The sequence below is a fragment of the Pygoscelis adeliae genome, unplaced genomic scaffold (assembly GCF_000699105.1).
Source record: "Pygoscelis adeliae isolate BGI_AS28 unplaced genomic scaffold, ASM69910v1 Scaffold232, whole genome shotgun sequence".
Taxonomy (NCBI): domain Eukaryota; kingdom Metazoa; phylum Chordata; class Aves; order Sphenisciformes; family Spheniscidae; genus Pygoscelis; species Pygoscelis adeliae.
The window spans coordinates 1,334,749-1,352,598 of record NW_008824473.1 but is presented as its reverse complement, the minus strand read 5'-3'; the positions used below and the strand labels follow the sequence as shown (position 1 = coordinate 1,352,598).

The window sequence follows — 17,850 nt, the reverse complement described above, 5'->3', positions numbered from 1 at the left end:
ATGTGCATGCCCTGTCTCCTCAGGTGCACTGCTCCTGCAGCGAGGAGTCTTAACGCTGCACAGTCTGCCGTGCCAGAGAGGCTGAGCTTTGGTCCCACTTCTGAAATACTTCCTACCGGACAGGTAGATGACTACATGGAAGTAGGCCACGTGTAACTCAAGAACCATAAAGCAGGCTTGAAAGCAGACACGTGAAGATGGAAGAAAGCATCACCATCCTAAATCTAATGTGACATATGTTCAGCTTCCCCAGACCCCCCCAAAAGACATAGAGCTTCTTTTTCTTCAGAATAAAGAATATCAGGAACAGCAGCCTCGCCTGTATTTTGATGCAGCTGCTGCAATGAAGCTGCTTCATCCCCTCAGCACCCACAATGGAGATCCGTCCAGTAGAAGGAGGTGGAAGGCATCTTCTGCATAATTGCCTAGTTATTACAATGAAGGTCTGGATTTAAGACCCTTCTGAGTTTGCAAGTGAACCCGCTGCTGCCATTACGCAGGACAGTGCCAAAACCCTGAATATCCTTGGACAGGGCTGCTCCCAGTTCCTCCTTTTGAAACTGGTCATAAAGGGATGCAAGAGCAGTGGTGCCAGAGAGACAGCACGAGCGAATGCAAGCTTGCGTCTGATTTTGTTTATGAATTTTCTTTAGTTTCACTGAAAAAACCACCATACTCACAAGCAGACTCTAAACAGATTTCCATAGTATAGTATTACAAATTGTCTTAAGTGGGTAAAGCATTTCCACCTATATTTTGATTTTGAGTTAAAGGCTGTGCAGAACTGCTAGACATTTATTTAGAATATAAACTAAAATCCAACTAATTTGAGATCCACCCAGCCAGTGTGCCTAACAAATCAAGGTAATTAACAATGGCTTAAGAGGCAGAGGACTTTGTTCTATGAATAAAGCAATATAAACTAGCTGTTTATTTTTAAAAAGCAAATACATGCAAGTACAAAACCTATAACCCTAAAGGGCCTTTGACCCTTTCAAGACAGGACTGTACTACAAATACCTTGTTCTGTGCAGAAGTGAGAGCACTAATCCAACACTTTTGAATACTCCTGCAGTGTACAAAACATGGTATCTCTGTGCACACACACACAAAGCAGCTGAATAAGAAATTCAGGAGCACACATAGAATGGTGTCTGAGTAATACGCTCACACGTTCATTTCATATACTGTAGCACATGGTGTAATCCAGCCCACTCTCAAAATGCTTTCCTCTCATCTATTTATTTCCTGCCAAGAGGAAACGGGATACACTGGTACCTCTACTTTGCCACGTTGACCACTTTCCTGTACTTATATACACATTTATAACTGGGTTACTCAGCTTTCATACAGTGGCCAAAATGAAACCATGTTCATTTTTAGGTTTTACTGCATGTGTAATTATACTCGATCTTGCAAATACACAGTAAAAAGACATTATTCAGCTATGCCAAGTCAATAACAATTCCATACATAAATTCTGAGTACAAGTTTATGAGCCTGTAAAATCTTAAGTTTTCATCTTGGCTTTTTATTTTTGCAAATGAATCTGCTAATTCTGTCCTACACTGTTTTTTAATAGCTATCTGAAGACTGCAGCTGGCAATTTTACTATTCAATTATGTACTGGAATCCACTTCACTATGAGAATCTGAACATTTTCCTCTACTGGTAGCAACCATTAATTCCAAATGGCATCAGACTGCACATTTCAAAATATGTGTTGGTACCACCTACTATCATACCCGTAAGTCTATTACTTATTTAAGGCTTATGAAGCCTCATTAAACAGTTCCTTTTGAGTGAATCACTTTGACAATATCATTTGTGAGATGAAATGGAAATAAAAAGTCAAAGTTCATGTTTGACCAGTTAGTTCTGAAGCCAATTTTGAAACTACAATCTGCCTTGTAACGAATATTTACTAACTTCTCTCAGTCCACAAGGCTTAAAAATGCATCACTGTCATAATTTAATACCTCTTGGAATAAGACAGCATCTGTAATCCCTGTGGTACAAGACTGTTTACTTCTCTACAATTAGTGGATGCCTCCAAGCTACATCATTAATACGAACATTGCACTGGGGATGCACCTGCAACTCATCTACTTGAGAATGAGAGGTTTTTTGCTTTTGCGATATCTGTATACACTTATCTGCTTCTGAAAGAGCAGTGCATCCTTCCTACACCTTGGATTCCTTTCAGCCACAGAGTTCAAGGACATACAATCCTCTGAAGAACATGGGATGGCATGATGTGAATGTGCATAAGGACTGAACATCTTTAAGACCTCCCACCACTTCTTTTTTCCTTTGGAGTAGTATCCATGTGCAGGCCCTCCCAAAGCAGTGGCCACACGAGAGAGACAGAGAGACAAGTCCCAAGAGAACAGAGACTGAAGAATCTAAATTCTCAGATACAGTATTTCATCCTGACATGGTATTTGCCTGGCTACGTTCACTAGGAAGCCTATGGAGGACACTTCTACTTTTCGGGGAGAAATGAAATGGAGATTGAAAAGTAGAAAGGGATTAGCAGAAACAAGGAAACTGCCATCTATATCCAGGTCCTCCTTCTTTATGTAAGAAGAAAGGAGGAAGGAATGCCCCAGACCCTACTTATTTTCAGTAGAAGAGTCAACTCTGCTTCATCTTCCTCTCCAGAGATAAAAGAAGCAGATTTTGTAACAATTCCAACTTTGACATTTTGGTCTTAAGTCAGCAAGACATTTAAACACCTGCTTTGTGAATAGAATTATGTTGCTCATTCCCCAAGACTTTGACTTGAAATGTAAGAACCTCTTTTCTAACAAGAAAACCTTTAAGAAAGATACATAATATTCAGGAAAGTGGCAGGATCCAAGAACAAAATCTAAGTTCCCTACTGCCGCAGTAAATATCTGATGGGTTCAGACTGTGCAGTTGGTGTGTGCAACAGTAGTGATTTAACATTACTGCAAGGAAAAAGTCTACCTTGCTGCTGTGCTCATGCCAGTAAGTATAAAATGGTCCCCTTTCTACCTGGTCAAGGAATGCAGATGTGTAAATGCCAGGTGGAGTCTACTGTAGAAAACAAGTTTCTTCCTACCTCCAATTAAAGTTCATTCTTTTTCTTTATTTTGATGTAAACACATTTTATTCTCGCTTCATGTTCCTATGGTGATTTGAAGTGAAGGCAGTAATCTGATTGAAAACACAACTTGTAATATTTCCTATTCCATGCCGAGAAAGATGAAAGCTCTTAAGTTCTTGAAGGTATCTCTCAAATATAATTAATAAATCTATTCTGGCTAGGACAGCAAGTTTTAATCTCCAAGTAGCAAAGATCAGTTTACAGCAGGTGGTGAATGGAGATATGGAGACAGTGCTGTCGACTGCAGAGGGAGTTTGTGAGAGAAAATAGCTGGAAACAAATATGAAACCATAAAACATAAATCCATCCTTGGAGTGCAAATATGTGAATGGAAAAATAAAGTATAATCCCTCTAATAGGCACAGTTCTTGCCAAAAATCCATAATTTTGGATGGCTGCAAGAGTCTGCAATTTGGGTGGGAACAAAAAGCATGTATAACCTTGACCTCTGTGCTGAGCTCAATCTATTGCATCTGCATGATTTTCCCCAAACAAATCCATCATCTGCCCTGCTGGAGCACACTGCTGCACAATGCTGAGAAGCACAGTGGACAGCCAAGAAGAGTTATTAAGACAGAGGTTCCCAGGTTTGGGGGTTTGTTTGTTTGGTTGGTTCTTTTTTTTGCATTATAGAAGATTTAGGATCTCCCTTCACTCTTAAGCTATAAGAGAAGGGGGCTGCTCTAAGTCCCTCTGCGGAGAGATGCAAGGGATATCCGCATGACACTTCCCTTGAGAACCAAAAGCATCAGTTGCAATAACTGAAAGCACAGGAAGCATCTACAACTAACAAGGAGGGATCTGCAGTCAGCAAACATGTCATTTTTGTTGTTTTTCTCTATCTATGAATGACTAAGGAAGATCAAGATACTTTTTTTTCACTGATAGGCTTCTTTCGTCCTTGTGCATCTGCTGACTGGAAGACATCCAGTGAATATCAACACTTTTTTGAGCAGCATTAAGTTAAAGATGGAGAAGCTAAAGCCACATCGATAGAAAAATTAGGTACCTGATTTTCATACATTCGCCTTAAAAACCATTATGTAGCTGACTCCAGAAAGATTAAAAAATTGTGGAGAAGGACCTCAACATGGTACAAGGTTATATGTGATGTACTCCCCTCCATCGTGTTTCAGTTTGCAGCATGCTATAGATTTGAAAGATATAACTGTGTTCTGGTTTCGGCTGGGATAGAGTTAATTTCCTTCCTAGTAGCTGGTACAGGGCTGTGTTTTGGATTTAGGATGAGAACAATGTTGATAACACACCGATGTTCTAGTTGTTGCTAAGTCCTTACACCAGTCAAGGACTTTTCAGCTCCCCATGCTCTACCGACTGGGAAGGCTGGAGGGGCACAAGAAGCTGGGAGGGGGCACAGCCAGGACAGCTGACCCAAACTGGCCAAAGGGACATTCCATACCATGTGACGTCATGCTCAGTACATAAACTGGGGGGAGTTGGCCGGGGGACAGTGACTGCTGCTTGGGGACTGGCTGGGCATCGGTCGGCGGGTGGTGAGCAATTGCATTGTGCATCACTTGCTTTGTATATTCTTCTTCTTATTATTATTATTAGTAGTAGTAGTAGTAGTATTTTATTTTATTTCAATTATTAAACTGTTTTTATCTCAACCCATGAGTTTTCTGACTTTTACTCTTCTGATTCTCTCCCCCATTCCACCGGGGGCGGGGGGAGTGAGTGAGTGGCTGCGTGGTCCTCAGTTGTCGACTGAGGTTAAACCATGACAAAATGAAAAAAAAAAAAAAAAAAGTAAAATTAAAAAATGTTGCTCTATCACATTAGTACAACCCTATGTAAAAATCTTACTGACTCTAAAGACACTGGACAGAGTGGACAGAATTCAGTACCTGAGAAGCAGTCAAATAATATATCACTTATTATAGTCAAATAATATTTCACTTCTTTTTTGTAAGTGAAGCGTCCCTTTCAGTACATTTAAAGTAAAATGTAACTGTAAAAGAAGCCAAATTTTCAATGAGAACCCAGTGGTACTTAAATACAATAATGAACATCTCAGCAAAACTTCAGGACTCCCAATTCATAGACACCAACATTCAGAACACAACCAGAGGGAGAAAGTTTTGGAAAAAGATACATTTTTCTCACCGGGAAACTGATGCTAAAATAATAATCTGTTCCCATTAAGTCAATGTTTTTTGCTTCTGACTTGAATAGGAATATGATTAAAAGGACTACATAGAAAGAATAGATGAAATCCTGATTAAAAACTGTTTTATTCAAACCTCCTTGCAATAAAAACCCCTCAAACCAGAAAATAAACATTCTCACAGCACAATGGTTTCAAAAGAGAATGCAAAAAACAAATGTATATAAACTGCATCGCTGTATTATATAAGTGTCCAGTATGGCACTATAGACTACTAGTGCAACTCCATTATTTTTACAGAAAAATTGTATTTTACATTAAATTTGTTTTCAAACATTTAATTTTTCAGGTATATAAATTTGCCAAATTATTACTTTAAAAAAATCTATAAATTATTTAGAGTGATTTTTTTTGATGTTAAGCTTCCTAGTTCAGTCAAATAACTTACTGAAGTTGTCATATACTACTATGGTGTCAAATTCTGCCCTAAGATCTGCACAGGCATATGCCTAAAAAATTGACCTGCTAAGTGTGACAGTTTGAAAACTGGATTGGAAGATGGTATGCTTGCAGCCCCAATTAATTCCCTAGAACACGTGTATGTGACTGTAGATCAGGCTGAGTCAAGTTGTTGGGGCTTTTTTTAGAGGAGTTTAAGCCCAGGTAAGGAATGATTAGCATGTAATTAGCTGAAAAGCCATAGATCTTCAGGCAATCTAGGAAGCGTGAATTACTGCCAGCCCTTAGCTAAAACAGCTTGTACGAAAGTCTGCGCGCTGCAGATATGTAACCAATAGGAAATGGTTGTCTGATTGCATGAATTTTACACATCTTCCAGCTTTCTAATTGATCTGAATGCTACGTCTAGTGCTCAGAGGCATCTCGCATAAAAGACTTATGATCCACAGAAGAAAGGATTTCGCTCATTCATCTATGTAATTTTACATGTTTGGTAGATTACCAAACAATTATATTCTTCATTAATTAATCATGCCAGACCATGATATGTTCACCATCTCTATGAACAGGTGCATTCTTATTACAGCTACAGTTGGGAATAAATCGCGTAGCTGGCCGGTGGCTTGTTTTGAGTTTCCAGCAGCAGTATGTTTCTTAGAGGTAGACTGAGCCTCATTGTAATTTTCTACAAACCAGTATCAGGCCAAAGAGCCATAGGAAAACATATTCTTACCAGTTTGAAGGAAACCTAACTGCTTTTCCACCATCAGGTGAAAATGAATTAGATGCCTTTTCATCCTTCAATCAATAAGCATGTAAGTAACTCATAATTAATGGGAACACTCATGTGAGTAAAAGCATCCATAGGATTATGTGACTGTAGGATTAGACCATATGTAAAAAACAATGGCTTTGGTAACATGTTAATATATTTACTAGTACATATTTTCACGTAGTAAATTCAATCCAGATTATCATATACGAGCTATAAATTCTGTTTATAAAAGCAATGCCATATGGGCACATTTAAAGTGCGTGGAAAGTACTTTGAAACAAGAAAACATAACGCATACATTTGTTTTTTTCTTAGATACAACATGCAAAATAAAAATCTACCTTTAAACTTTGGTATTACTTGAAATTAAGATAAAAGGCAGAACAGACTTCCTACTGAATACCAACGTAAATGCAAGGACAATGGAAAACAAATGGGTAACGGAACATTATAAAAGCAAAAAGGGCACAGTACAAGTAATCACAAGTTGATATTATTTAATATTATGATGATAGAGAAAGAAGCAGGTTTACTAACTTACCCTCATCTTTGCACACGCATCCTGTGTTGACTCTGTGCCTCTTAACTCTTTTACCAGCATAGAACCTAAATACTAAAATAAAAATCCATTAAACTTTTTAACTAAAATTCCAGAACAGACAAACATCAGCAGAAATGCACTAAAAATGCCTAAAAACCCATAGTGGTAGCAGTCAACTTAATATATTGCTTTAGAGTTTTTTTACTCTGCAGTTCTCTGATAAATCATTTAAACCAGTGTGTTAATCAACCTATGAAACAGGAACACACAGCAACAAGTGTACTGAATCAGATGGAGCCCTTTGAAACAATATCTGAAAGTCTTCTAGCTTATCACCTTAGTCACTCAAACAGCAAGCAAATACTACAGATTCCATCTTAAAAAAGTAATTTGATTAAAAAATGGAGAATCTGCTTTTTTTAGCTGCCATCTGCCAAACTCATATTACTATGTGTGCAATCACGTAGACGTGAAGGCCAGCAGCGCTCTTAACCTCTGTGTACTCAATCTGTAACTAATTTATGTGCAAATAGCAGAGCCCGATGTCAGCAAACAAAGAAAATAAATCTCAACTGAACACTAGTTTAAACCATTATTTCTTCCTAAGAAAAGGCTGACCCTGAACTATTATTTTGAAGCCTTTACTGATCTGAAGGACGGCTGGGGTCCCAGCTCAGCTCACTGAAAGCCACCATGCTCTCAGAGGAGCCTGCTCATCTCCGAGGGTACACAAGGCAGGGAGTGCCTCACTGACACATCCCCTTTTCTACCTGCCTCTTCCTCACTACGTCACTTGCTGGCACGTGCAGTTTGAGCCCTCCTGCACCCTGACAGCAGGCTATGCTCCTCTGGATTTGTTCCTCTGGGGTCTCAGTACCTCTCTACACCATGTTTGAATGGCGCTGCTCCTCCAGGGATGGAGCTGGCTGCATCATCCCTGCCGTTCTCGCCTAGCAGCAAGCAGCCTTGTTACTGCTAACAGGGCTGTGCGAGAGCCATGCTCTGCATTTCTCCTATAGACGCCACAGGCGTGTGCGTTTGTGGATGCGCACATGTTCGTATAGCTCTGCAAACAGGCTGTTTCTGTATTTCTATATGGTGTCACATGCAAGTCTGGGTTAACTGGGGAAAGACGACAGCAAGCCACCCCTCATCGTCTCCTCCCCAGGCACAGAGATCTCTCTTTTTGCATTCTCACTGCAGGGCAATGCCATGGCTTCTCTTAAGTCTTCAGTCCTAAGTGAGCAACACAAGAGCTGAAGAGAAGTCATGCCACTGGTGAGAACAGGGTAGGTGAGCTGCTGGAGGAGAGAAAGCGCCGTGGGCAGGAGCCTCTTCCCAGAGGATGCTGCAGCCCACCACCGCTGCCTCACCCCTTTCATTCTACCACACTGACTCTCCTTGGAAACAGCCTAAGCTGACCCAACCAGAGAGTGAACCAGCTTCATCTTAAACAAGAACCTATAAAAAAATAACTTCAGTTACAGCTGAATGCAAGCTGGAACTGAACAGAAAGTGTACTGGTTCAACTCTCTGCTGTCCTGACCTAAACTGAGATATTTTCTTTAAAGCCTTCAGTTCACACTGTGTACCACAGATGTCTCTGACCTGCAAGAAAACACATAAATACTTCAATGTAGACAGTAGCCAACTTGGTATTTAGTGAGAAACACTTTACAGGGCATTATAAATGGAAGGGTGAGCAACACCAACACTAGCAGATAAGCACAAGCAGAAAGGAACAAATGAAAGGCATTCCTGGAGGACTGCAGATCTGAAAGATCCATAAACCAAGCAGCTGCGACTCCAGCTGGGGGCTCGATGGCGTCATGAATAGGGCTTTGGGCATTAATTTGATGGGATGGCTTGATATCACCCTTGCAGAAGAGCAACGAATTTAAAGCAAGCTCTGAAATTAGAAAATTAACAAAAAGAGTCTTGAGTTGAACTGTCTCTTTCTCCGGATCCTGCTGTCTGACACCTTTGGTATCCTTAGCCTTCTTTGGGAAGGAGGCAATTAATTTCTTCAAATTTTTTTATTTTATTTTTTTTTATAGACTACAGCACAACAAATTGGTATTTCCTTGAAAGCTACCAGTCGGTCAGGCATCAGGCAAAAAACAAGTGCTTTTGAGCTCATGGCAGAACAAGAGGAAGAAAGAGAAGAGATGGACAGCTCCTGTCCCATCTGCACAGCAGCAAAAAGCCTCAGCTGCAGGCATTCAGAAATGCTTCCTAGGGTGGACTGTGGAATAGACAAACCACAGAGGTACTGTCCAATTTAGTTGTCAGAAAAATCTGAAATTCTAGGAGGGAAGTTTGCTTTTCTTTGACTTGCTGTGCTTTTGGAAATGTTCCTCCTCAAAGACCCAGAGCATGTGGGAGTGACACAGAGGACATCCAACAATTCAACTGAGCGATGTGCCATACAATGAAAGCTGCCCCCATTATAACTCCCAAGCCAGGGTTTTACTCTATAAAGCTGAGGTCAATACAGCTCAAGGAGCTGAGACAATGCAGTGACGGACGGTCCTTAGGAAAGGACGGTGTTTCCTTAATCACCAGTAACTTGGATATTCCGGGTCATCCCAACTTCATTTCTTTAACGATCCAGCCTCCTTCCTATCTACTACAAAGGTTACATCTGATTATGAATTTACTGCTGGATCAAGTAGTGAGATAAGAGGCACTTTTGAGATAAACCTGTTCACTTTACTGGAAACTATGAAAAATATTTAAAGAACTAGAAATCACAAAGCTTCCTTTTCAATTTGAGGTGCTGCATAAGGAGGAGAGCAAGACTGAGAGCAGGCGAACTGGACCTTGACTGTGACTTGCTGAGGAAGGCAGAGGTTCTAGTCACTGTCCAGGGACAATCACTGCATTCATGGCAATTTCTACCCCATGAAGGTCTGATGAAGGATACAGACTTGCTCCAGCGAGACAGGCCTGTAACACCCCTTCTGTCCTTCCTCAGTGGGAGCCAAGCTCTCCCTCACCTGTACTTAGTCTCTAATTCCTACTTTTCTGGATAGGCTTTAAATCAGGTCCATCAGCCCTCAACTCTGCCCCAAAATGCTCCAGTGTCTGGTGAACAGAGCATTATCCTGAAAAGCACTACGGATCCAAGCTTCTTCAGGTGAAGAGGATCTAAAACCCATGTCCTGGACAAGCGGTTAACCCCCAGCTATTATGCTAAAGGCACTACAACTACTGAGCCCCTGTCCTTTGTAAAATAAGTCAGCCTTGCTTCATTAGGTGGCCACCTCTGAAGAGGACACAGTGGTCTAGGAAGCACCTTCAGCAACTTTAACAGTGCTTTCCAGCAAAGTCGGAAGGGGAAACGTTAAGAGTTTAAATAGCTGGGCTGAAGCACTTCTTCAGCTCACCAGAAGCACCAGCCCCCCAGCCCTGTTGCCGGGAACGCAAGGCTTCAGAAGAGCGTTTTTCATTTAAAAAAACAAAGTCTTCCAATATGACATTCTGTACTTCAGGAGACCTTCCTCTCCTTCACAAGCGTTTATAACAGCCGAAGAACACTAATTGTCTTTAGCTGTGAAGGGAGGCTCTGTTTCTCCAGGGATGGAAAGTGGGAATTGGTTACAGCTATAAGGAGGTAAAAATAAATACTCCCTGCCCTGAAGGAACTGACTGCTACGGGTACTTCAAGTAGTCATCAATTTGGGAGAGGTTTGAATGTGCGCTTGTCCCATGGATGGAAAACTTTGCTTCAGGACCCTGATCTCCATCTTCCCTAGCTTCCTTCCCCAAAAACAGGTGTATAAAATTCAGGCAAGGCAATACTTACTTTAACTACCGTGTACACAGCATTAAGGTAGGCATGAAGATCCCATATTATGATTTATTATTTTTCCACAAGTACTAGACAGGGATTTGTGACAGATGAGAAGTACGGCTGCTTGCTCTCTCTGTCACTTCTACAACACTTAGCCACTTATTCATAGTGTCATTTCTCTAACACTACTGCTACATGAACTGCAATATATCACAAAATTCATAGCAAAAAGTACTGTGCATCCTTGTTTCTCATTTATTACAATTACAGTATTTCAGAGGAAGTGGACAGTCTCATTAAAAGTGACTGAAAAAATATTATAAATGAAAAAAACCAACAGTCTATCAAAACCTAAGATTAATATATCTACGCCAAATCAAACCAGTAAATTTATCAACACTTACAAATGCTTTATAATCGCATGACTGGAAGATGAGTTTCTCTGGATGATGTTGCCAATATTGTACAGGCGTTGATGCTGTGGCTTCATTTGGAGGTCGCAAGGTAATTGAAGGCTCTCCCCAGTCTCCTGTCTGAAAATCACAGTTGTTGGAGATATAAGAGAAGTTGCAGACAAATTCGCTATAAAGTAGCCCTCCATTGTTGTGCTCAATTAGCAATAATTTTTTTTCTACACGTAGAGCCATGTTACTAAAATAAGGGAATACAACTCCTACAACATTTTTCGTGATTTAATTTATAATACAAAGTCATCTACTGTAGTGTTTAATGAGGCTTTAATTAAATCTATTTGCTTTGAGAATAAAACCATTAGGCACCGGAAATGTTCCTTAAAAATAACTGTTTACAATACATATATGAGGATGAGAGCACTTGGAAAAAAATCATGAGATGCACAAAAATGCCATTCACAAATTCCGCTATATATGTTTTACAAGCTTTTCTGCACAGTTAATGTCTTCCATTATCCAGCACATATAACCGATAACTAACTTTCCTAAATGGCTAAATAACTGAGACTTTGCTTTGATCTGAAGACTTATTATACATTCTTCAAATATATGAGGCATTCTTTAATCTCTTTATGAATATTTACTTTGATCACCTTCTCTTGATGTCTCACTGTAGAGTTACTAACGTTGCCCTTCCACATTCATCATTCTCATTGATATAGGTGATTGCCTTCCTGAGCTGTCACCTCCCCTCTTTCCTCAAAGGCCTCAGAGAACATGGGTAGGACTGCAGTGTGCTGCCAAATCCCTTCACAGGACACTCTTCTCCCTTCCAAAAAGAGCCAACGCAGGCATTGGTACAGGAATACCCACAGCATGGCAGGGCTTTTCTGGGTCTCACCTGCCATTGCGCATTTTCAGACATGGCTTTATTGGACCTGAACTGACCTCTGGGCCCTTGGGGGCTCCTTCCGCCTTGCGTACCCATGCAAAAAAAAATATTATTTTGAGGTTATTTTTTTTTAACTGTGATCTCTTCTACTTTTCGTTCACATGTGCCCACACTGCCCATGTCCTCAACACCAGGGATGCTGCCAAACCAGCGTCAGCTCACTTTAACTGAAAATGACCCATGGATGGAGTCCTCCTCCTCTTCCCAAGCCCTCTTCCCTCTGTCACCAGCCCCACTTCTCCCCTACCCTGTCTGGTCTGGTCTGGTCTGTCTCTGAATTCCCCTCGCCTGCCCACTCTGTCTTTTGGGGATCAGATTTCTCCTTCCTGATCCTCCTTCTTCCCCTGCTTGTTCTCTCTCAAACTATTTTACCCTCTCCTATACAATTATTTCAATTTGGATTATGCTACTTCTTTCTTTACCTGCACTTATCTCTGTGTATTTTCTATGCATGTCATATTGTTAAAATATGTGTTGAAGCTGGCAAGGAATTGTCAACAGCATTTCACACAGAATATGGCTAGAAGTTAAGACTTTTAAAGCAAAAAGAAGTTAAGCATCAAAAACACATGAAAAATTCTTATCCAAGACATTCAAAAGTCTGGCAAACTATCACATCCTACTAATTAAATCAGGACAGAGTAAACAAAACAAGTACATCATTTTCATGTGTCACAAAATAATGAAATGATACACATTTGCACAACTCTGCAATGAAAAGCAAGAGATAAATCTGGAAACATCAACATTACCCTGCCGATATGGTAACTTCAAGCAAGTGAACGTCATAAAACAAGTCGAACCTAGTTAATCTTGGCACTATTAGCACATCTACAAATTATACAGTATTGTAATTTCTGTTTTGCCTAGTTAAGTTGCCTATATGCTATGGATATGACTTCAACCTCAAATTTTGAAAAGAAAGCAGCAGGATCAATTGCTCCAATTTTTGGCATTCTGTATCCACAGAAATGAATTCTTCTGACCATTAATGTGTAAAAACCTTCTATCATATTTAATCTGACATGGGAATTTGATTTCTTTAAGTAGCCATTCTCCTTATAAAATAAGGTTTCAATCATATTACAAGGGATAAGGATCTGCATCCTTACTAGTAGAGTTTGTATTTGACTACAAGAGAAGATGGATTGCACCCATCACAAATTCTCACAGTGTGCTCAGCTGTCTCTCACGAACTGTTCAAGGCCATAGCTAACAGACCACTTGAAATAGTCCTTTTTTTTTTTTTTTCCTAATAAAGATACACTCCTGCATGTTCTGTGTAAGATAGCAGATCTCAGGAGGTTCATCCTAGCCATTTAGCAAAATGTTATTATGATGGAACAGGAGTAAATTCAGGACAGAGAAGCTATAAAAGTACATCTTTTGACCACTGGTTTGTCCACCGAGGAAGCATGGGGATGGCCATGAGGTAGGACCAGAATTTTTATGGAATAAATGACCCTGGGTAGTGCTCCAACCCTTTTGTCACGCTGGTCTGCAGGTGACTTTCCTCACATGCAGAAAATGGGCAGTACTGACAAATTAAGCAGGGTACCTAATGAGTGAAATGAGTACATCGTTTTACAGTTTGACTCCCTTTTACATGAAAGATATTAAAAACATGGTGAATTGCATTGTTTCTGTCTGTAAATGAAGGGCAGTAACAAGAGGAACAGTGATTACCTCTCATATTGGTTCAATTTTATAAAGGAGCTAGGAAGCAATAACCACGAGGAAATGAGAAATAATCTTCAACCAGGCTAATAAAACTAGTGTATGAGACACTTAGGGACTTTGTGGAGACCATTCTTTGTATCCATTAATTGCTCTATACATATATACAATCATCCTAGTACCTACTCATTTTAAATTAGATAAAACAGAATTGATAAGATTGCTGTACATGTCTCCAGAATGATCTAAACACGCGATACAGCTGAAGTTAAGGGAACACAGAGATACGGGATTTCTGCTGTTCCTGACAGACCACTGCACCTGAAGATCCTTCATGTATTTCAATGTGTCTTGTAGAGGGAGCAGCTACTAAGAAAAGCTGCATAAGATTAAACATCATAGGTATAGATTATTATGATGGATGAAGAAGACGTGTTATACATAGAGATAAAATTTTATTTTGTAACTGTATCATAAGTGGTTTTTAATATTCAGCAGAAGTGGCTTCTAGACTCCTTTCCTTTTGTTTCCTACCAAAATCCTTAGATTTTAAAACCATACTATTGCTAGGATTCATTACCTATTTAGACTGAGTTATAACAGGGTAGTCTCCAAAGCCCAGATCCATGAAGATGTTTAGAAGTGTAATTCCTATTACATATTCCCCATGTAATTTCCTTTCATTTTTTTCCTTTTTTTTTTTTTTTTTAAAGAGAAGAAAGGCTTTTAAACAAGATTTAGACAGCTAAATACTTTCATAAATCTGGGCCTAAAAACCTCTACAGGAAGAAAAGGAGCTCCTCAGCTGACTGACTCTAGTCAGATACTTAAATTCTGAGATTTAGGATGTGATGGTGGCAATTAACTTCAGGTAAAATAAAAAGTAGGAACATCTTTGACCTAGAGAAGACTTGAAATGACAAGTCTCAAGTCTGGGGTAGAAAAATAGGAATTACTAGTAGTTCTAAATCTGAGGAATTGGTGTGGAACAACTCACGGGTGATGTACTGAGATTCAGGACCTTCATAAGCACCTAAAACACTTTCAAGCAGTATAGAAATGTTCATAAATGGCCGTGCAGGACCAACTGTAATGTTTGATTTCATTTTAAAAAATAGATATGATAGGATAAAGATTTTCTGGTTTGAAGATTTAATTTGCAATTATAAGAAATAATCAAACATTTAAGCTTATGTATTTTTTATGACACAATACACGTATCGAGAATTTTATCTCTCTGATGAAGTAGAAAGGCAAGAGATAATTTATTCCTCATCTAACTTTACAGCTCATCAGACAGCCGTGCAATTTATCACATCGTTTTTGCTGTACTGCCTGTGTTTTAGTATTCTAACCTCTCCATGCCTTTAACCAGTGCCTTTCCACTTTCTGGCCTCAGTCACCTTGAGAATGAAGATTTTTTGCTCCACATTTTGCAGATAAAGAATTTACAATCACAAAACGGTCTCAAGTCAGGTGCCAGAGTGGTAAAGATTCAATCCTTTTACAGTGACAACTTTTAACCATAAAGGTCATAGCCTTAAAGGCCAATATCTCATGCTCTTGCAGTGCTTCATAACCCTGAAAATGGGCAGATGTGCACTTCTCAGTGCTCTAGAAAGGATCAGATGCTTGACGTCAAATGAGCTACAGAAGCAGATTACTGCTATTAGGTAATTTTTTACAATTGTTGCACATTTTTCTATCTCATCCCATTCTCTGAAACTGTATTTGACTCACACTAAAGGCACCTGGATGCAGAGGTAGTCACAGGTAAGAAGTAATCTCAATACAACTTCTATAAAACCTAACATCTGCTTCATCTTTTTATAAAAATGTGAAGTTAAAACCCCTCCATGCTATAGGGGGAAAAAAAAAAAGAAGGCCTGGTTTTGAGTGGCTTGAAGGCACTAATTTTTAACAAGGACCGCATCTTATAACTTTTCACCTGTTAAAGCCTCATGCCTAGTTATGGTAACATGCATTAGTCACCATGACAACAATAAATTTGAGCACACATAGATACAACGCTTCTGGCTGAAAAACTAATAATTTTCTCCCTGTAAGAATTTTAAATGTTCTGTGGAGCAGCCAAATCCTCATTATTTGCCTACATTTTAATTCCTAGAGTGAGAGAAGTTTTTTTAGCTCCTTATATCTTTGGCTTTTGAAATAATGGAAAGAGGTTTGTGGCGTACTTATATTTTACAAGCTTCTAAAGCTCGGTAGCCAGAACAGCCCCTCTCTGGCAGAAATGCTCCAAGACGACAGTTATATGACAGAAATCAGGAGAAATCTACAGCTCCTCTGAAATACTATGCTTAGTGAAATCTGCATGACTGGCTGTCGTCCTTACCACGCTGCAATACCGATCACCAGGTTTGCTCTCACGTGCACAGCAGATGTGCCTCTGTCACAGAAGTGATGAAAATTCAGAGCACCATCAGCATTACCTCTAATTACCCAAAAGTGCCTCTGCAAACACGGCGTGCTCCTCAGCTAGGCAAAGCCTATAGATTAACACAGAAAGGGCAGCACAACACATTGTGGGGGTGAAACTGTGCAAATGGAGCTGTTTACACGGTTTCTTGCTTTGGAAAAGTGCGCAAACAAAAGCATCAGGAACAGAAGTCAAAGCTCCCCCTGAGCGAGACTGCTGCTGGCAATCCCCCCCACGTCCTGTATGTACACCATACAGCCAACAGATGCTAACCACACGGCATGATACACGAATGCGCGCACACATAATCCCAAAAGAGGGCGGACAAGTTACGAACTTTTTTTGTCATTTCAGCGACGTGACACCCGTAGATAACACCACGGCAACAGACTGTACATTCATAGAGTGACAACATAGCCATTTATCACTGTATCTTACATTATGAACCTGATGAATCGATGAGAAAGGATATCCTGCATTCTGGTTGGTCCAGATCTCACAGACAGAGGACTGCTAATATAAACAGAAAACTACATCTCATCTTGTAAATATTAATGCACCGCAACTGCCAAAAGGCAAGAATGATTAAGAAAAGGCTTGTAATAACATTAAAGAAGGAAGTAAAACAGCTGTTAAAAGTAATTTTTTATTTATTTGCTGGCAAAATATTTTTGGACTGACTGGAAGGAAACACAGCTTATTCAGAGACTTTAGAAGAGGTTTCAAACTGTGAGTACAAGAAAACAATTTAGTCAGAAGTGCTGGTGATGTAAAAAGATAAAGTTATGCAGGCATAAACAGAAAATGCAGAGAGCAGAAGAAATATTGGTTACTTTCAGGTTTTGGCAGGGAAGTTTGAAGTCAACATCCTAATTAAGTGTGAGATTTGAATCTCTCTCTGTTGGAGACTTTCACAGAGAGAGAGGAAGGGAAAAATCTGGCAATACAGTCAACAGGAAAAATACGTTTTCTTTGTAACAATTACCAGAAAAGAATGCATTGCAATTAAGTGAAGCAGTTGTCCACCATCTCCTTCCAACAACAGTTCCTTTGCAGACGAGGATACAGATAATATTACCTTTGGTATTGACCATGACTCCGCTGTATAAATGAAAGGTTTCAGCCTCCCTTCTACGTTATTTTACAGATAGTCTGTAGTAGCAAAGCAAAGGAAGCATACTGTAGCATCTCTAGCAAAAGCAACAGAACTAGGCAAGCATAGCATTCACCGGCATCTTTTACATATTTCCTTGTTTGGACGCTCATCAAGAAAGCATCTGTGACACCTCAGCAAAAGCTAAGATAACATTTTACAGTAGCCAGGCAACTAAAACAAAGCATCAGATGTAGGATCTGCCCACAGTATCTTCGGCAGGCAGAAACAAAAGGCAATAAACACGCATGAAAAATGCAACTGCAGCATCCAGAATAGATAGCAATTAATATATCAGTAATTTAAGAACAGCGAGAATGTGCATTGCTGGTTCTTGTCAGCAGCAGCAGCAGGACTTTAGCAACGATGCTTAAAACGACCCA

General features: G+C 39.8%; 1 protein-coding gene across 1 annotated transcript in view; it reads right to left on the bottom strand.

Annotated features, from left to right (window-relative positions):
- ANKS1B (ankyrin repeat and sterile alpha motif domain containing 1B) overlaps nucleotides 1-17,850 on the bottom strand; it is a 450,276-nt gene that overhangs the window by 19,578 nt on the left and 412,848 nt on the right. Inside the window, 3 exon segments of the mRNA XM_009321298.1 lie at nucleotides 57-64; nucleotides 7,033-7,108; nucleotides 11,237-11,365. Of these exon segments, the coding sequence (XP_009319573.1) occupies nucleotides 57-64; nucleotides 7,033-7,108; nucleotides 11,237-11,365 (213 nt within the window).